This window comes from Schistocerca gregaria, chromosome 1 (assembly GCF_023897955.1).
Source record: "Schistocerca gregaria isolate iqSchGreg1 chromosome 1, iqSchGreg1.2, whole genome shotgun sequence".
NCBI classification, from domain to species: domain Eukaryota; kingdom Metazoa; phylum Arthropoda; class Insecta; order Orthoptera; family Acrididae; genus Schistocerca; species Schistocerca gregaria.
In genome coordinates, this window is record NC_064920.1 from 378,874,425 (window position 1) to 378,894,305 (window position 19,881).

General features: G+C 38.8%; 1 protein-coding gene across 2 annotated transcripts in view; it reads left to right on the plus strand.

Annotated features, from left to right (window-relative positions):
- The window catches only part of LOC126348037 (uncharacterized), a 226,569-nt gene that overhangs the window by 24,281 nt on the left and 182,407 nt on the right, over positions 1-19,881 (plus strand). For both annotated transcript variants that reach the window (XM_050002322.1, XM_050002321.1), the window contains exon 2: positions 805-1,173. In XM_050002322.1, coding sequence (XP_049858279.1) covers positions 839-1,173 — 335 coding nt within the window. In that variant the 5' untranslated portion in view covers positions 805-838. The remainder of the gene's footprint in view (positions 1-804; positions 1,174-19,881) is intronic.

Sequence of the window (19,881 nt, forward strand, 5' to 3'; positions counted from 1 at the left end):
GAAGAAGCAACCGTTGGTTGCGAAAGCTTGAAATTTTGTGTGTGTGTTTGTGTGTTATTTTATGGTGCCTGTCTACCGGCACTTTCCCGCTTGGTAAGTCTTGGAATCTTTGTTTTTAATATATTTTTCCCATGTGGAAGTTTCTTTCTATTTTTTTAATATATATATATATATATATATATATATATATATATATATATATATATATATATATATATATATATATATATGCGCGCGCAGCACACATACACCTGACTTCAATCTCTGCAGTCGTGTGTGCGCGCGTGTGTGTGTGTGTGTGTGTGTGTGTGTCGGACATCTCGGACATCTATTTTTGACGAAGGCCTTGCTGGCCAAAAGCTTATTTGTGACAGTCTTTTTGTTGTGCCTATCTGGAACTCAGCATTTCCGCTATATTGAGTAGTAACTTTCCTTTTCATAGTAAAAATACCAGAACATAAAATATGAGATAGTGTCCATAGAATCAAAATGAATTCACTTACAAAATTAAAATCATACGCAAGGACTGTCAAGCAGTAAATAAATACTCAGAAAACTAAAACAACTTTTTTGCTGAAAGACGTGGAAGAAATTTTTAATAATGTTGGAATGAAAGTCTAAGTATTACCCAAGAATTTAACTTTTCCCTTTGGAAGCCATGGGGAAGAACGTACAAAATATATAAACACATTCATTACACTAAATTAATACATGTGGTCTTTTTTCAGTTAACTTGGTGTTGTTTGAATCTAACAACAACATCCAATGGAAAATGTAATATTTTGTGTATCCTCTTTTTTTCAGTCATGCGTTACACAGTGAAACAGTCAAGAAGACAATGAATGGAAATTTTTTGCCACATTCTGCAGGCAAGCGAAAGAAGCGTCATGACCATAAGCAGTGTGTTTATCTGGAAGAATGGCTAGAGAAGTCTAGTCAACAAGTTCATACAGCGAGGCCACATTACGGGGGCAGAGATGATGCCAGCCCTTCAGGTTACTGGCCACCACCACCATCTTCTCGACGCCTATTTGCTGCTCTCTCAGATCCTGCTGTGTGTCGCTACTCTGCTGTCCCAATGGGCTATTCTCTGGAGCCTGTACTCTGTCAGGTTTACCAGCCACCACCTCCATACCACCCAATACAAGTGCAACACTGCAGCTACCCTGCCAGGTTAGTGTCTACTTTATGCCCAAAATTAAGGTTTCAAGTAAGTTAACTTAGTGGAATGTGTTCTTTGTCATTTGTTCTTCCTTCCTTTACTCAAAACACATTTCTTTTATTCTCACAAGATTTGGTAATATGATAACATACAGCAGTCCTTGTCATAAGTGGAAATGCATGTGCCACCTCCTTTTTTACGTATTTCATTTTCCTTTTATGGCCCTTTACTTCATCATATGGTAACTGTTGCACTACTCCAGTCGTTCATGGTTCCAAGTAAAAGTCTGATTAAATTGCCATATGTGACAACCAGTTATTACATTCTCATCCACTGATTGTTCTTATATTTATGGTGCAAACTAGAGGTTTGTGTTATGTTCATAAGGCAGTGCTTGTTATTGTGGTCTTTAGTATGAAGACTCATTTGATGGTGCTTTCCACACTAGTTGGTCCTGTGTAAACTTCTTCATTTCTGTATAAATACTGCAACGTATCATATGGACCTGCTTGCTATAATCAACTGTTGGTTTCCCTCTACAATTTTTGCCTCCACACACCTTCAATTTCCAAATTAATGATTTCTTGATGCTTCAGGATGTTGTATCAGCAAGTCTCTTCTTTTAGTCTAATTGTACCAGAAGTTTACTTTTCACCAATTCGCTACCTCCTCATTAATTATCCGCTCTACCCCCATAATCTCCCTCATTCTTCTGTAATGTTACGTTTCAAAAGCTTCTATTATCTTCTTGTCTTAACTGTTTATCGTTCACTTTTCGCTTCTGTACAAGGCAGCATTCCAGACAGATACCTTCAGAAAAAAACTTCCTGACACTTAAATTTATATTCAATGTTAACAAATTTGCCATTTGCAGAAAAGCTTTCCTTGGTATTTGCAAAGTTGCATTTTATATCCAGTCTACTTTAGCCATTGTCAGCTACTGTGCTGCTCCAGTAGCAAAACTCACCTACTATTTTTAGTGGCATATTGCCTAATTTAATTAACTGAGCATCATCTGATTTAATTTGACCACATTCCATTACCCTTGTTTTATTTTTGTTTATATTCATCTTATAATTTCTTTCCAAGAAACAATCCATTCTGTTCAATTGATGTTTCCAGCCTTTTTCTATTATGATGTTTCTGATCTCAAAGTTTCTATTGGAACTCCCCAAACTGTCCTCTGTTGCTTGCTCAGTATACAGATCAAAGAACGTTGAGTATTCACTCCTCTCTCAACTGCTGCACCTCTTTCATGTCCTTTGTCTATTACAATTGCAGTCTGGTTTTTGCACAAGTTGCAGATAACATTTTGCTTCTTGTATGTTATCACTGCTACCTTCAAAATTTTGAAGACTAGATTTGAGCCAGGATTCTCAAAAGGTTTCTGTAAACCTAGAAATGCTGTACACATACATATGCCCCCATAGGTTTCCATTGATCTTTTGATTATTTTGTCAATAATTCATCTCAGTGTTTTGAAAGCATGACTTGCTGAACTGATTGTTTCATAATACTTACACCATTCAGCACCTACTTTCTTTAGAATCAAAGCTTTTACGTTCTTCTTGAAGTCTGATAGCATTTTACCTGTCTCATATAATTTGCAAATGAGATGGAATAGTTTTGTTGTTGCTTGCTCTCCCATGAATCTCAATTACTGTGAGGGGATGTTGTCTCCTGCAGGTGAGCTGTTTCATCTAAAGTTTCTCAGTGCTCTGTCAAATTCTTCTCACAGAATCATATCCCCCATCTCAGCTTCACCTGCTTCCTCTTCCCTTTCCATAATATTGTCATAAAGTTCATTTCCTTTGTACAGTCCTTCTGTATATTCCTTCCACCTTTCAGCCTTTCCTTCTTCACTTAGTAATGTGTTGGCAGCTGAGAGCTCTCAGTGTTCATATAAATGCTTCTCTTTTCCCCAAAGGTCTCTTTAATGTTTCTGCTGGTGGCATCTGTATTTCCCTTATGCATGCTTCTGTAGCTTCACATTTCTCCTCTAGTCATTCCTGTTTTGTGAATTAGCGCTTTCTTTCAGTTTCATTTTTTTATGTCTCTATTCTCCTTTCTGCACATTTCATTTTCTACATTTTTATATTTTCTCCTTGTGTCAGTTAAATTCAGTATCCATTATGTTATCCAACGATTTCTATTGGGCCTTGATTCTTGCTAGCATGATCATTTGCTGCCTTCTTTATTTCATCTCTCAAAACTATCCATTTGTATTCATTACCTCCAGTTCAGGCATTGCATCCTTTGAAACTCTTTACAATCTCTGTTTCTTTTAACTGACCCAGGAGCCATCTTCCTAACTCAAATCGGAAGAAATTTTGTTTCTTTTAACTGACCCAGTAGCCATCTTCCTAACTCAAATCAGAAGAAATTTATTTATTGGTATATACACAATAGTCGGTGTTTGTGAATCATTGTCAGTCTACATACACATCTTGAAATTGTGTGTGGGACACTTACTTGATAGATGGAAATGACTTATGACTTCTTTAATTATTAACTTAGGTATATAAGTTACAATATGAAGACCATTTACAATTTATTTTGGAAATTTGTTGTAAGTTCCTATGGGACCAAACTGCTGAGGTCATCGGTCCCTAAAACAATTTAATCAAATATAAATTACATCAGGCACTGCTGACATGAGCTTTTCACAAACAAAATTATGTTAACTGCCACTAATGCTACTATTTAGAAAATTATTAAAGTTGAACTGTGCATTGTTTTAGCCTTGATTCAACTTGTGTATCTGGCCTTGCAGTTGTTCTGTGCTCTGCTTGGCTTTATTGAAAAAGGTTTTGCTGGTATATACAAAAATTACTTTTAATTTTGTGTAATCTAGACTGAGAAATCTATCTCAATTTTTTATTTCTAATTTGTAAGTATGGAGAAAGGCCTAATTTAATGCATGTATGCAATATGTGTGGAATTTTTTAAATTCGTGAAGTGTGTGTAGACTAGGGAAAATAAATGTGTGTTCAGCACAGCATCTTTGACAAAAAAATGTGGGTATTCAAAACAAAAGTACTTCTTGTGATGTTTTTTCGTTATATGACTCTTCATTTGATGCCAGAAAGATACATCTAATGGGGAGAACATGGCAAGTGCCATAATCCAGTTTCGTGCAGACTTTCCCCACTGGAACAGGGTCAAAATAAGTGAACACCCATCTTGTTGTTGTTGTTGTTGTTGTTGTGGTCTTCAGTCCTGAGACTGGTTTGATGCAGCTCTCAATGCTACTCTATCCTGTGCAAGCTTCTTCATCTCCCAGTACTTACTACGACCTACATCCTTCTGAATCTGCTTAGTGTATTCATCTCTTTGTTTTCCACTACGATTTTTACCCTCCACGCTGCCCTCCAATGCTAAATTTGTGATCCCTTGATGCCTCAGAACATGTGCTACCAACTGGTCCCTTTTTTTTGTCAAGTTGTGCCACAAACTCCTCTTCTCCCCAATTCTCTTCAATACCTCCTCATTAGTTACGTGATCTACCCATCTAATCTTCAACATTCTTCTGTAGCACCACATTTCAAAAGCTTCTATTCTTCTTCTTCTTGTCCAAACTATTTATCGTCCATGTGTCACTTCCATACATGGCTACACTCCATACAAATACTTTCAGAAATGACTTCCTGGCACTTACATCTATATTAGATGTTAACAAATTTCTCTTCTTCAGAAATGCTTTCCTTGCAATTGCCGGTCTACATTTTATATCCTCTCTACTTCCACTATCATCAGTTATTTTACTCCCCAAATAGCAAAACTCCTTTACTACTTTAAGTGTCTATTTCCTAATCTAATTCCCTCAGCATCATCCGATTTAATTTGACTACATTCCATTATCCTCGTTTTGCTTTTGTTGATGTTCATCTTGTGTCCTCCTTTCAAGACACTGTCCATTCCGTTCAACTGCTCTTCCAAGTCCTTTGCTGTATCTGACAGAATTACAATGTCATCGGCGAACCTCAAAGTTTTTATTTCTTCTCCATTAATTTTAATACCTACTCCGAATTTTTCTTTTGTTTCCTTTACTGCTTGCTCTATATACAGATTGAATAACATCGGGGATAGGCTACAACCTTGTCTCACTCCCTTCCCAACCACTGCTTCCCTTTCATGCCCCTTGATTCTTATAACTGCCATCTGGTTTTTGTACAAATTGTAAATAGCCTTTCGCTCTGTGTATTTTATCCCTGCCACCTTCATAATTTGAAAGAGAGTATTCCAATCAACATTGTCAAAAGCTTTCTCTAAGTCTACAAATGCTAGAAACGTAGGTTTGCCTTTTCTTAATCTTTCTTCTAAGATAAGTCGTAAGGTTAGTATTGCCTCATGAGTTCCAACTGATCTTCCCCGAGGTCTGCTTCTACTAGTTTTTCCATTCGTCTGTAAAGAATTCGTGTTAGTATTTTGCAGCTGTGGCTTATTACACTGATAGTTCGGTAATTTTCACATCTGTCAACACCTGCTTTCTTTGGGATTGGAATTATTATATTCTTCTTGAAGTCTGAGGGTATTTTGCCTGTCTCGTACATCTAGCTCAGCAGATGGTAGAGTTTTTGAATGGTTGGCTCTTCCAAGGCTATCAGTAGTAATGGAATGTTATGTACTCCCAGGGCCTTGTTTGGACTTAGATCTTTCAGTGCTCTGTCAAACTCTTCACGCAGTATCGTATCCTCCATTTCATCTTCATCTATATCCTCTTCCATTTCCATAATATTACCCTAGAGTACATCGTCCTTGTATAGACCCTCTATATACTTCTTATTTTTATTTTTTTAAGGTCTTTACTGAGAAGGTTTCACAGCAATAGCAAACTTTTCAGAACAATTGTACATTAAATTTATCACGGGAGAGCAGATAACTGAAAAGATTTATGATCATTTGCTTTTTAATCTGTAATGTAAGCCATGTTTGCTGACTAAGTTATGCTAACACAGATCTGCTTATTATCAATACAACCTTTTTTTTCTTTTTTTAATGCCCAAACACTTCTTTTGACATATTTTTAGAATCATCTCGAGGTACGTTTAGGGTCAGTGCACATTGCACTTAGTGCAGGCAGAGTGAAGAGGACCCTGCATTTGCAAAACATGCACTCCAAATAGGCACCACATTAGGACCCATCAGAAGTCTATGGCAGGTAGCCAAGAAGGCTTTCAGTGTGAGCAGCACAGTTTTCTCTTGCCTTTATCACACCTGTTGATTGCATTCATAGTGTGTGTCAGCTGTTTTTGTCAGTCTGTTCTCTGCCAATACTCTGATGTTTCACCAGCAGTGTGCATGTCAGCAGCCACAGTTCACTTTTGGTGTACAAACAAAAACATTGAATGATGGACTAGATGATTCTTTTAGTTCAGAGTAAACTAGCACTTTGTTATGCCAGTCATCCAGTCAATATGAGGAATAAGTTAAGGGAAGAAATATGGAAGATAGCTTAGGAAATGTTATGTAAATTAATTGTACTGCATTAGTCATTCATAATCATCATTTTCATCTTCTTCGTTCTCTTCTTCTTACTAGTCATTCAGAGAAAATTTGACAATGCATATGTGAATAGCCCATCTGCATATACTTTGTCCAGTCCATTAATTATGTTAGCTCAAACTGAAGAGGGAGGGAGGGTTTTATAATAATAGGCAGTGTAAGAGTGCTCACTAATCTTTATGGCCTCTGTGAATGGAACTGACTGTCTTACATGTGTGCCTGCCTGGGTTTCCCCAATTTGAAACAAGTGCTGCATGGGTGTCTTCATTCAGGGAGTTCTCTGCTGCACTGGTCGAAATCACTGTGTGTCATTCAGTGAGTCCGTCTTGACACTCTGCAACGCATATAAGGCCAATGCTGTTATGCTCAACGTGAATTTACAACACATATAAAGTCAAAGCTATTGTGTTGAACATGAATTTGTATAAAAACTTTACTTTGTGTATGTTAAGCTGTGTGTCCACAAGTCAAAACACGTGCGAGCAAGAAGCTAATCCTTTGTGAAAGAGTGCTAAGCTGAAGTTCGCTGATAATTCCCTCAGTCAAGAGACTGAAAAACTTCGTATTATATGGCTCAAAGGAAGGTACGAACAATGTTGTCTCTCATCTGCAAAATAAGAAAAGATTCAGTGCCATTTAATGTGTGTAATATACCAATAAAAGTTCAATTGTTTAGGGATTTGTCAAAATGGTTAACACTGTTTTCTTGGAGAATTTTTTGACTTCCTTCCCCACCCTTCCCTAATCCATGTGTTTTAATCAGTGTTTACAACAAATAAAAAAAAACTCATTTTTATGTATTTTTACTTGAGTATGTGGTGAACTTCACTTGAGGGTGTGGATGGTAGGTCCTACCACATCTCACCAAGGGGGCAGGTGGGAGTTTTGGAGAAAACCCTTCACCCAATTAATGGATGACCCCTTTGGAATGTTATTGTACAGATATGCATTTGTACAAACTGCACCTCATTCATGATTAAATATGGCAAATGTATACAGTTTCTTTGAATTCTTGAATTTACTTATGAAACTGCTTTAACTTATCTATACTAAAAATAAATCTGTAAAACCTTTGTGTCTGTCTGTTTGTCTTTAACACTCTAATCTCCAAAACTACTAGATGAATTTTCATGAGGTTTTTGGAAGTAACTTGTACTATAGCTTTGGGAACTGCATAGACTTTATTTCATCAAAATTGGATCACAGAAAAAAAGGTATTCTGACATATAATAAAAATGTATATATGTTCCACATCTCCGAAACCAGTGGACGATTTCAACCTAACTTGGTACCCATATCACCTACTCTCTGGAAAGAATTGCTGCGAGGGCAAAACCCACCTACTTATCAGATGGGAAGGGGTGGGAGAGTGCAGGTGTTTTATGGGTAGAAGTTAAAAAGATGTTTGACTATGAGGTACAAATACTCAGAATTTATTCTACTGGTATTTGAGAACGAGAGTACTTGGTGACCTGCCTTCTTTGCCCCCCCCCCCCCACATACACACACACAAAATTATTAAACAAATAAAGTTTACTGCTTACCACATTTTCGCATCAGGCATGATGTTTTAATTTATATATATATATATATGTGCGGATGGATATGTGTGTGTGTGTGTGCGCGAGTGTACACCTGTCCTTTTTTTTCCCCTAAGGGAAGTCTTTCCGCTCCCGGGATTGGAATGACTCCTTACCCTCTCCCTTAAAACCCACATCCTTTCATTTTTCCCTCTCCTTCCCTCTTTCCTGACGAAGCAACTGCCAGTTGCGAAAGCTTGTAATTCTGTGTGTGTGTTTTGTTCATGTGCCTGTCTGCCGGCGCTTTCCCGCTTGGTAAGTCTTGGAATCTTTGTTTTTAATATATTTTTCCCATGTGGAAGTTTCTTTCTGTTTTATATATATATATATATATATATATATATATATATATATATATATATATATATAAAAAACAGAGCGGGAAAGCGCCGGCAGACAGGCACATGAACAAAACACACAAACACACACACAAAATTACGAGCTTTCGCAACTGGCAGTTGCTTCCTTCCTTCCTGACGAAGCAACTGCCAGTTGCGAAAGCTCGTAATTTTGTGTGTGTGTTTGTGTGTTTTGTTCATGTGCCTGTCTGCCGGCGCTTTCCCGCTTGGTATATATATATATATATATATATATATATATAGAGAGAGAGAGAGAGAGAGAGAGAGAGAGAGAGAGAGAGAGAACTTTCACATGGGAAAAATATATCAAAAACAAAGATTCCAAGACTTACCAAGCGGGAAAGCGCCGGCAGACAGGCACATGAACAAAACACACACACACAGAATTACTGGCTTTCGCAACCAATGGTTGCTTCTTCAGGAAGGAGAGGGAAAGACGAAAGGATGTGGGTTTTAAGGGAGAGGGTAAGGAGTCATTCCAATCCCGGGAGCGGAAAGACTTCCCTTAGGGGAAAAAAAGGACAGGTGTACACTCGATCGCGCGCGCGCGCGCGCGCACACACACACACACACATCCATCCGCACATACACAGACACAAGCAGACATATTTAAAGGCAAAGAGTAAGGGCAGAGATGTCAGTCGAGGCGGAAGTACAGAGGCAAAGAAGTTGTTGAAAGACAGGTGAGGTATGAGCGGCGGCAACTTGAAATTAGCGGAGGTTGAGGCCTGGCGGAAATCGAGAAGAGAGGATATACTGAAGGGCGAGTTCCCATCTCCGGAGTTTGGATAGGTTGGTGTTGGTGGGAAGTATCCAGATAACTCGGACGGTGTAACACTGTGCCAAGATGTGCTGGTCGTGCATCAAGGCATGTTTAGCCACAGGGTGATCCTCATTACCAACAAACACTGTCTGCCTGTGTCCATTCATGCGAATGGACAGTTTGTTGCTGGTAATTCCCACATAGAAAGCGTCACAGTGCAGGCAGGTCAGTTGGTAAATCACGTGGGTGCTTTCACACGTGGCTCTCCCTTTGATCGTGTACACCTTCCGGGTTACAGGACTGGAGTAGGTGGTGGTGGGAGGGTGCATAGGACATGTTTTACACCGGGGGCGGTTGCAAGGGTAGGAGCCAGAGGGTAGGGAAGGTGGTTTGGGGATTTCATAGGGATGAACCAGGAGGTTACGAAGGTTAGGTGGACGGCGGAAAGACACTCTTGGTGGAGTGGGGAGGATTTCATGAAGGATGGATCTCATTTCGGGGCAGGATTTTAGGAAGTCGTATCCCTGCTGGAGAGCCACATTCAAGGTCTGATCCAGTCCCGGGAAGTATTCTGTCACAAGTGGGGCACTTTTGGGGTTCTTCTGTGAGAGGTTCTGGGTTTGAGGGGATGAGGAAGTGGCTCTGGTTATCTGCTTCTGTACCAGGTCGGGAGGGTAGTTGCGGGATGCGAAAGCTGTTTTCAGGTTGTTGGTGTAATGGTCGAGGGATTCAGGACTGGAGCAGATTCGTTTGCCACGAAGGCCTAGGCTGTAGGGAAGGGACCGTTTGATATGGAATGGGTGGCAGCTGTCATAATGGAGGTACTGTTGCTTGTTGGTGGGTTTGATGTGGACGATGTGTGCAGCTGGCCATTGGACAGATGGAGGTCAACGTCTAGGAAAGTGGCATGGGATTTGGAGTAGGACCAGGTGAATCTGATGGAACCAAAGGAGTTGAGGTTGGAGAGGAAATTCTGGAGTTGTTCTTCACTGTGAGTCCAGATCATGAAGATGTCATCAATAAATCTGTACCAAACTTTGGGTTGGCAGGCTTGGGTAACCAAGAAGGCTTCCTCTAAGTGACCCATAAATAGGTTGGCATACGAGGGGGCCATCCTGGTACCCATGGCTGTTCCCTTTAATTGTTGGTATGTCTGGCCTTCAAAAGTGAAGAAGTTGTGGGTCAGGATGAAGCTGGCTAAGGTGACGAGGAAAGAGGTTTTAGGTAGGGTGGCAGATGATCGGCGTGAAAGGAAGTACTCCATTGCAGCGAGGCCCTGGACGTGCGGGATATTCGTGTATAGGGAAGTGGCATCAATGGTTACAAGGATGGTTTCCGGGGGTAACAGACTGGGTACGGATTCCAGGCGTTCGAGAAAGTGGTTGGTGTCTTTGATGAAGGATGGGAGACTGCATATAATGGGTTGAAGGTGTTGATCTACGTAGGCAGAGATACGTTCTGTGGGGGCTTGGTAACCAGCTACAATGGGGCGTCCAGGATGTTTGGGTTTGTGAATTTTAGGAAGTAGGTAGAAGGTAGGATTGCGAGGTGTCGGTGGGGTGAGGAGTTTGATGGAGTCAGGTGAAAGGTTTTGTAGGGGGCCTAAGGTTCTGAGGATTCCTTGAAGCTCCGCCTGGACATCAGGAATGGGATTACCTTGGCAAACTTTGTATGTAGAGTTGTCTGAAAGCTGACGCAGTCCCTCAGCCACATACTCCCGACGATCAAGTACCACGGTCGTGGAACCCTTGTCAGCCGGAAGAATGATGATGGATCAGTCAGCTTTCAGATCACGGATAGCCTGGGCTTCGGCTGTGTTGATGAGTAATGAGTAATGAGTAAAATGGGTGTGGGTACTACGATTATAGTGCGGGGCAATAAGTTGAGACAGTGGGTTTCGCGGGAGGCGTGCCAGAGATAAATCCCTGCAGTCGCGCTATCCTCTGTGTCCTTGGTGGCTCAGATGGATATAGTGTCTGCCAGGTAAGCAGGAGATCCCGGGTTCGAGTCCTGGTCAGGGCACACATTTTCATCTGTCCCCGTTAACATATGTCAACGCCTGTAAGCAGCTAAGGGTGTTCATTTCATTGTGATTTTATTACTTCCTTACTACTAACTAGATTTGTGACACATTTTGCAGACAGTGTTCACATATTTCAATGAATGTACCTGCAAAATTGCCATTTTACAACACACATTTCAGGGTATATGACATCACACACACACATGTGAAAAACCGACACATCATGCATGACGTTTAAAGATACTTGCTGAGTGGCATATTATTACATGAATTAATGTAAAATATATAGTCTCTGACTTTTGAACTTCATCATATTTGTGAAAATGCTTTTATTGGTTGAGATATGCTACGCGATATGTGTCACAATAATGAATACAGTGCTTATGTAGTCTTCACTGTGTATAATCCCTATTTCCACACTATTTTTTGCATGATATACACCTTGTGTAATGTGTAGCTGCTATGTGTACTATTCGGTATTTGAGAATGAGCACTTACTTATTTGCAACAAAATTTACGCATAATTTCAAACCTTTATGAAGCTTTTTCACACTTACATTTCTGCCAAATGAGTAAAAACAAAAAAATTATCGCTTACTGCATTTTCGGTATTCATGCAGTATAATTACCTGACATTTTAGTTGCTCACTTCTTTACTACTAACTGTATTTCAGACGGATTTTGCAGACAGTATTCATATATACCACACATATATCACTGAATATACCTGCAAAGTTATATCATTTTACGACAGATAGCTCAGGATATATGATGATATAAACACTGACTTGCATGAAAAACTGCCAAATCATGCATCATGTTTGACCCGCTGAACTGATTTTGTTGAAATTTAGTAAGAAGATCATGGGTACCTCGAGGAAGGATATAAGAATATATAGATTTACTAATTTTGCTTTGTGTATTAGAAACTTACGGTCTTGCTTCATCTTCGGATAGCTCTCATTTATATTCTTTTCTAGAAAAAAAATAAATTAATTCAGATATGCTTTGTGATTTGGGTGCCTACTCATTACATTCTGATTTCACATTGTTTACAAATACAAGTCCCAAGATAACAGTTGATGTTTCTGAATGCATCAGAACAGCTAAAAGACTGAGGACTATGCAGTCTCAAGGATCCATTGAAGATCTTGAAGTGAGACTTGCTGCAGATCAGGCTTTAATTTGTGTTTTTGGTGAGCGATAACTCTGATCGAGAGCGTCATGCATTATCTTGCTCCTTGGAACTCTTCACTTGCAGCAAAAACAACTCATGTCCTTGGCATTTTCATAAAGGTGCTTCATGGTCTCTCAACCAACAGGTATTATGACTGGGTACTGATCGTGAGCTCTATTCATTATCTCACACCTCAGAAACATTTACTCAGCATAACAAGCACTTAAGCAATGGTCAGGGTCATCACATTATTGCCAGAGCTTTAGATAGTGATTATCAACATTAGCAATATTTAGAATTAGCAAGGGAGGACACACGTCGAGATCATGAGAATTTTACAATGAGTGAAAGTTAAAGAATAGATGGAATATGACAACCAGAAGAACAGCGCCAAGCTTGCCTAGATCTTGATTGACTTTGACATTCACCCATTTCATCCGAAGATTCAGAAGAAACAAGAAATAGTTGCAGGGCCTGCTGAACTTCCTCGGGTGATAAAGAGAAAATTACAGTTATGTATAATCCTGTAATTGATTGTACCATATTTTCTTTCGTGGTGGAATGGTCATAAATTGCATATTTTGTGAGATTACGGAATGATGGAAAGAAGTGGCTGGGATGGGTTAAGAAATACATACTGAAATTTTTCAGAACCTCCCTCAGATTTTAAAACCTCTGCTGAATGGTGACCGTCCACAATCAAAATACTTTTTGGATAGGGTCCATGCATACAATAATGCATTTCGAGTTACATCCTTTGCCATAAAACAAATAATGGATGGACCATTCATGCCTACCTTTAAGGTTCAAGGCCAGGTTTACCACCTTCTCAGTACTTTGCTGCCTGAAATGTACCCAAGTTTCTTCAGATCTATTTTGTTTCTAATTATGGAGAACAGGCAATTAGTAGATATGGCAACTTTCCACAACTTGACAGTGATCTGATTGCTCTGCTTCAAAACATGATTCATCAAGTGAATCTATATATTCATATTTTAAAGCTAGATTTGAATCAATTCTGCAAGTGCAAAATAATAAATATAAATCTGTCATTAGCGCAGGCAAATGACCTGCTGTTGGACATGGTGGAGGTATAATGTCCCTATAACAAATGAAATTACAACTGTTTTGGTTGATCAGGAATGTGAACCATGAGTATAGTACTGCGCTCTTGACACAATTGCCTTAAACGCATTTATGAGGCACATTGATCATACGACACCATACAGTATCCCTTAATTTACTGCCATGGAGGAGATGGGTTACAATTTTGGGTTGTATCAAGTCAACACCAACACAAAATTGTTGAACATAAACTAAAAGCTATCATCCTGACTTTTATGCTCACCAGCTGCAAATAAGACAAAATTGTTTTGTCTACTTGCAAAGATTTTATGAACTCTTCTGTCAGTTTGTTGATTATATGTACACAGAAACGAGACAAAGCCCTTAGTGTATATATGCCCCAACTAGATAATGTTATGTGCTGAAGACTACGTGCACTTACAAGTCGCTGTGCAGCAGGATGATAGCACAGAAAACTTAGGCCGAGTAGTGATTCTTGTGTCCAGTTTTACTGATGGCCCATGCAGTAAGCATTTGTGTACTCAGGGCACTTTCTGTTATTTACAAAACTATGGAAGATCTGATCTATTTATTACATTCACAACAAATCCAAAGTGGAATGAATTCATTCAAGAATTTCTTTCTTGACATGTCATATGACTGACAAGATCTAACAGCCAGGGTTTTCTAGTTGAAATTGAAGTTGCTGATCCACCTGATCACAAAAGAAAGCTCTTCATAAGAGACACCTACCTGTGATTCATATTGATGTACACCTTCAAGGAGAATAGCGAATATATTGTAACCCTGAAGATATTACAGATTGGTTTGATAACTAAAGACAAACAATTTTTCTGGCATACTTTAGGCTTTCTGAAGCCAATTATTTTGCAAAAACGTTGTTGTATGATGAAGTTTCGTTATACTATACTTTCAACAAACAGATAGGTATTTTCAGTTGTAGAATGCGTGGCAGAGCTGTAGATGGGGAGCCTGACGTATTTAAAGAACATGTTATTGGAAGAGCGTACACGGTTCATCCAAACAGTGCCACATATTTCTTCTTGAGCCTGCTTTTACATACACTGTAGGAACTTCCTTTCAGCACTCTTGTTGTTGAAAATAGCTACTTGCTGAGAGTGACACTTACTTGATGATGACAAGCAATATGCTGACACACTGGCTGAAGTATGCATGGCAGTCCACATTACTTGTATCATTTGTTTGCTGTTTTGCTGCTGTGTTATGGCAGAATATCAGGATAAGCTATGGGAAGACAAAATATTGAAGACAAAATATGAAGATGAATTGAATGATCAAATATGTAACAGTGAACTTAATTAGTGCTTGGTGGCTATACAAAACTTGGTTACATATATGGGAGGAAGTCCTATCCATCAGTATAGCTTGCCAGTGGCATTATTAGAAGATGCATACATCAACAGAGAGTGCACAGTGGAAATAAACCATAATCCAACAGAACTTGCAGAAAAATTGCAGAACGGCATCCAAAACCTAGCAGAACAACAGTGCACAATATTCAGATGCATTTGTCAGAGTGTCAACAATAATATGGGATAAATTCTGTTTTTTGAGGCACCTGATGGGATAGGAAAAGCATTCCTCACTAAAATCATGTTGGCACGATTATGAGCCCAAGAAAAAAATAGCTATTGCTGTGGCTTTACCACGAACAGCAGCTACTTTGTTACCCACTGATGAAGCTGCTCATACAGTATTTAAATTCACGATAGATTTGGATATCAGTGAACACACAGTATATGGCACCTTGAAGATCAGTGACAAAGCCAGGATTCTACACAATTGCTGTTTAATAACCAGTAGAGGTGGTTTATGAAACCCTTAAAGATGTTCTACAAAATGACCAACCCATGGGTGGCATATTTTTTTTGGTGGCTATTTTAGGCAGACATTACCTCTTGTACCACAGGAAACAAAAGTGAATGATAAAAGTGTTGAAGAGTTCAAGTCGTGTTGACACATCACACTGATGTGTCCACAAACAGAATGCAACACAAATGCACAGAAGCTTTCAGATTTGCTGTTAAAATTTAGTATGGGCACATATCTGGAAGAAGGTAGTAAATTGTTTTGCCTGCTAATTTGTGTCCTACAGTACTTTCGCGTCAAGACCTCTAACTCATGAAAACTCTTGGATTTGTTAAAGAGCTGTATTGACACCTTGAACCAATCAAGGTGCGAGAATTAATGTGGGCATACTTACTCTTGGTGAAGGAGAATTTGTAGAGTATATATCTGTTGTGGAGCGAGATGATTCTGCCACTGGTGGAATTTTTAAATTCTTTTAGTGCACTTGGGCATACATCATGCAAAATTAATTTGAAAAATGGCATCCTAATTATTGTGCTGCGAAATTTGAGCCCACCAAAGTAGTTTAATGGTATGAGGCTTAAAATTACTTCTCTTCCGTGTAACATAATAAAAGTGGTAATTTTGATGGCTAGTGGTGCAGGTGAGTGAGTTTTTATACCCTGAATCCCACTTATTCCTAATGATTTACCATTTTGTTTTAAAAGTGTACAATTACAGATGAGGTTATGTTATGCCATGATCATAAAAAATGCACAAGGTCAGATACTGTGAGTTGCAGACATGGACCTTAGTGCCAGTTGCTTTAGGCATGGCCAGCTCTACATGGCTCTCTCCCATGTCAGTGAAGCAAACAAGCTCTTCATTCATGTCCCCAATCTTACTGCTTCAGATGTTGTATACAAATAACCTTTATAATCTATATCTTCTGTATCTGTACTAATAATAAAAATGTAAAACTGTTATGTGTTTGTCTGTTTGAACATGCTTCTCCAAAACTACTAGACATATTTTCATGGGGTTTTCACAGGTAACTGGAGGTTAGCATAAGTCATTGTATGGGCTTTATTTCTTCAGAATCAGATCACAGAAAAAATATTCTAATTGAAAGTTTCATCCATAATAATATCATAGATGCAAGAGTAACTCTGTCTGTTACATTTCCATGACTAACCCACTGAACAGTTTTGATGAAATATGGCAATGATATAGCTCGAGCCCTGAGGAATAACATAGGCTATTGTAAAATGTGTGCATTGTGTGATACTTATTGATGTGAAGAATATTAAGTGAGTTGGGAAAAATATTTACTCTTTGGAAAAGCTATTAACTCTTTGACTTTTGAATTTGATCATATTTGTGAAAATATTTTTATTGGTTGATATGTGCTTGATACAATTCAGAGTGATTAAATACAATGAATATACAATCTTCAGTGTGTTTAATTTATGCTTCCACACTATTTGTTGCATAATGTACATGTTGTGAAATGTATAGCTGCTTCAAACAATGGAAATTTCAGGTTGGAATATTAACAATATAAGAAAAAGATAGATTGCTATACACCATAAATATGGCACATTGAGATGGAGATAGGCATAACAAATAGACACTTGTACATTATCTTTTGGCCAAAGCCTTCTTCAGAAAAGGGAGCAAGAACACATTCATTCACACAAGCAAGCTCGTGCCACGCACACATGATTATCATTTCTGGCAGCTGGGTCTGAAATGTCACACTATTTAAGGTGCTGGACTCATATTCAGGAGAACCAGAGCTTTGTTTCTTATCTTCTGAAAGATAAAATTTTTATCTCGCTTGCTCTTGTATGGCATTAGGAACAGAGAGAGAGAGAGAGAGAGAGAGAGAGAGAGAGAGAGAGAGAGAGAGAGAGAGAATGAATAAAAGATTCACTGTCAGAGTTTTCCATACCACATAGTGGCAAACACACCAATAAAAAGATGATGACAAACAATGTAACATCTAGAACAAGTTTCTTTTTATTGTTACTGTTGTGGTTTTAGGGCACTGAACACACTTGCATAACATAAAGAGTGGCAAGTGCAGTTAAAAGTGATTAAAACTATGATAAACTCTAAAGCTATATAGAAACAACACACACTTACAACAAAAAGGCTTAAAATACAACACTGACCAATAGAAGACAACAAAAATGATAGCACAAAACATATGAAAACAACATGAGTAGCAGCTGATAAAACATGTAATAAAATAATAGGGTCTTTTTTTTTTAATAAAAAGGTAACAGATTACTGGGTGTGAGTGACACACTTGGTTATAATGTCTAACCTGACCACTCTGTAATATGTTAAAATGTACCTACAAACATTTTGGGAAGGAGACCAGACAACACAAAAACACCTACAGCCCATACTGCACTCATCTTGTAGTCATTACAAATAGTGAGCAGATTCTGGGGAAACACAGTCTGTCCCTCAGGTTAACAACTAAAACACACTAAGTTAAAATATTGTATATCAAAATCCATGTTCCAAACACTAGTGGGTCTTCCAGCAATAGGAGAAAACCATGTTTTCAGTGATAAAGGCCCCACACTCTTAGACTTGTAAGGGCAACTTCTACTCATTGTGGATGGAAAGATGTAAGATATAACCACACTGCATATTTAGAGAGAGCAGGATAAGATTTGGAGGGAAATTGCCAATGAAAATCCTGTAAGACGTGATATTTGGAACACTGAGGTGAGGCAGAGAGGGGGTTGAGCAAGTTATGGAAAAAACGATGACTAATTGGAACCACACGTATATTGAAAGAAAGGTGAGCAAGTTTGGAAGAACAAGAAACAAATGGCTGAAAATATGTTGTATGAAAGAAATGAGATCAGAAGTATGAACAAGAATAGAAGTTATCATAAGTCAAGAATAGTTGGATGTTGTTGAGAAAATTCTCTCTCGCGTCATTGGGTGAGATATGATGCAGTGGGTAAGACACTGTACTTGTATTCAGGAGGCATGGGATTCAGATCCTCATCTGGCCGTTTTGATACATGTCTCCTCTTGTTTGTCTAAATAACTTTAGGTGAAAGCTGTCATGTTCCATGAATTGGGAAACAGGCAGTTCTCAGGTACTCTGTCTCTTATGATGTCAAAATTGATAAACAAATGAGGCGGCACAGTAGTTAAGTCTCTGAACTTGGATTTGAAAGGAATGAAGTTCAAATCCACAATTGGTCATTGCATCCTACTCCTATTTAAACTTATGGTCCATCTCTAATCTTCGTTCCTGTTCCTTCTTCACATTAATAAACCTTAAACTCTGCCATTGCTTGCTCGAATTATACTCCCAAAGGGAAAGGCCTTAGACACAGCCAGCTGATATGGCTCATGTTTGGCAGGTAGTTTATGTACCATATGTCATCTATTTTGGTTCTCTAAGCCCCCTTTTCAAGAAAACCACCTGTAATGATCATGACATGCAACTGACACAAAATTGTAGGCAGAGATCAGTAGATATTGAGAATTGAACTTTTTATCATGAAATGTGGGATCCACAAACAGACTCCCCAACTAATTGCCTTCTTCACTTGGTCATTGCAGCTTTTGTTGGAGGATGTTAACCTTTCAGAGACATAACTGACAGTTGTAAAAGTTTCTTTTCTTGATTTCTCGGAAAATATGAATTTGCAGGTCCCACAGATGATGAAAAATACTCAGTTTTCAATTATTTGTCGAGCCCTTTGATTGAGTTCATTGCATGTCATGGACTGCCGGGGTGATTTCCTCAAATTAGGCAGAGGGGAGCGAGACAAAGTATCTTAGATTCCTCCATTTTAGAGGGTATGCAAGCACTTTGCCAAACATGAGCTGAATCAGTTTGCCATCTTGAATCCTTCACCGTGTCAGTGAGGGATTCCTTTTTATCATTATGTTGCCTTCAGTAACTTAATTCTTCAGCATGTTGTTATGTGACAAAACTTTTTCTCACATAAGCTAGCATTTTTGTCAGTATTTAGTCAAGACTATTGGGGAAGGAGAGTTTTCTATTTGTTTTACTGTAATTTCATTTTGGAGGTGTGTTTTCTACAACTGAAATAGTTAGTCACTGCCATGATAGAAAAATTTATAATGGGGTGGTCTAGGTGAGGACTGTAGCATATGTTGTGGAGCAAATTCTCTCTCTTGCCATTTCTTCTGGGTCATGTATGTGAAATAGTAAGGGCCATCTACTACTAGTGGCTATATTGCTGCCATGAGCAGTGTGGCATAATCAGTGTGTAGCCAGTACTGAGGATGCTCTGGTGTAGGTCAAGGGGAACACTGTGCTGGGGCTATCTGGCTCTGAAAGCAAGTATTAAGGCCTGGACTGTTCCCTTGATGTCTGCAATAGTGCCTGGCTAATATACATCGTGCCATG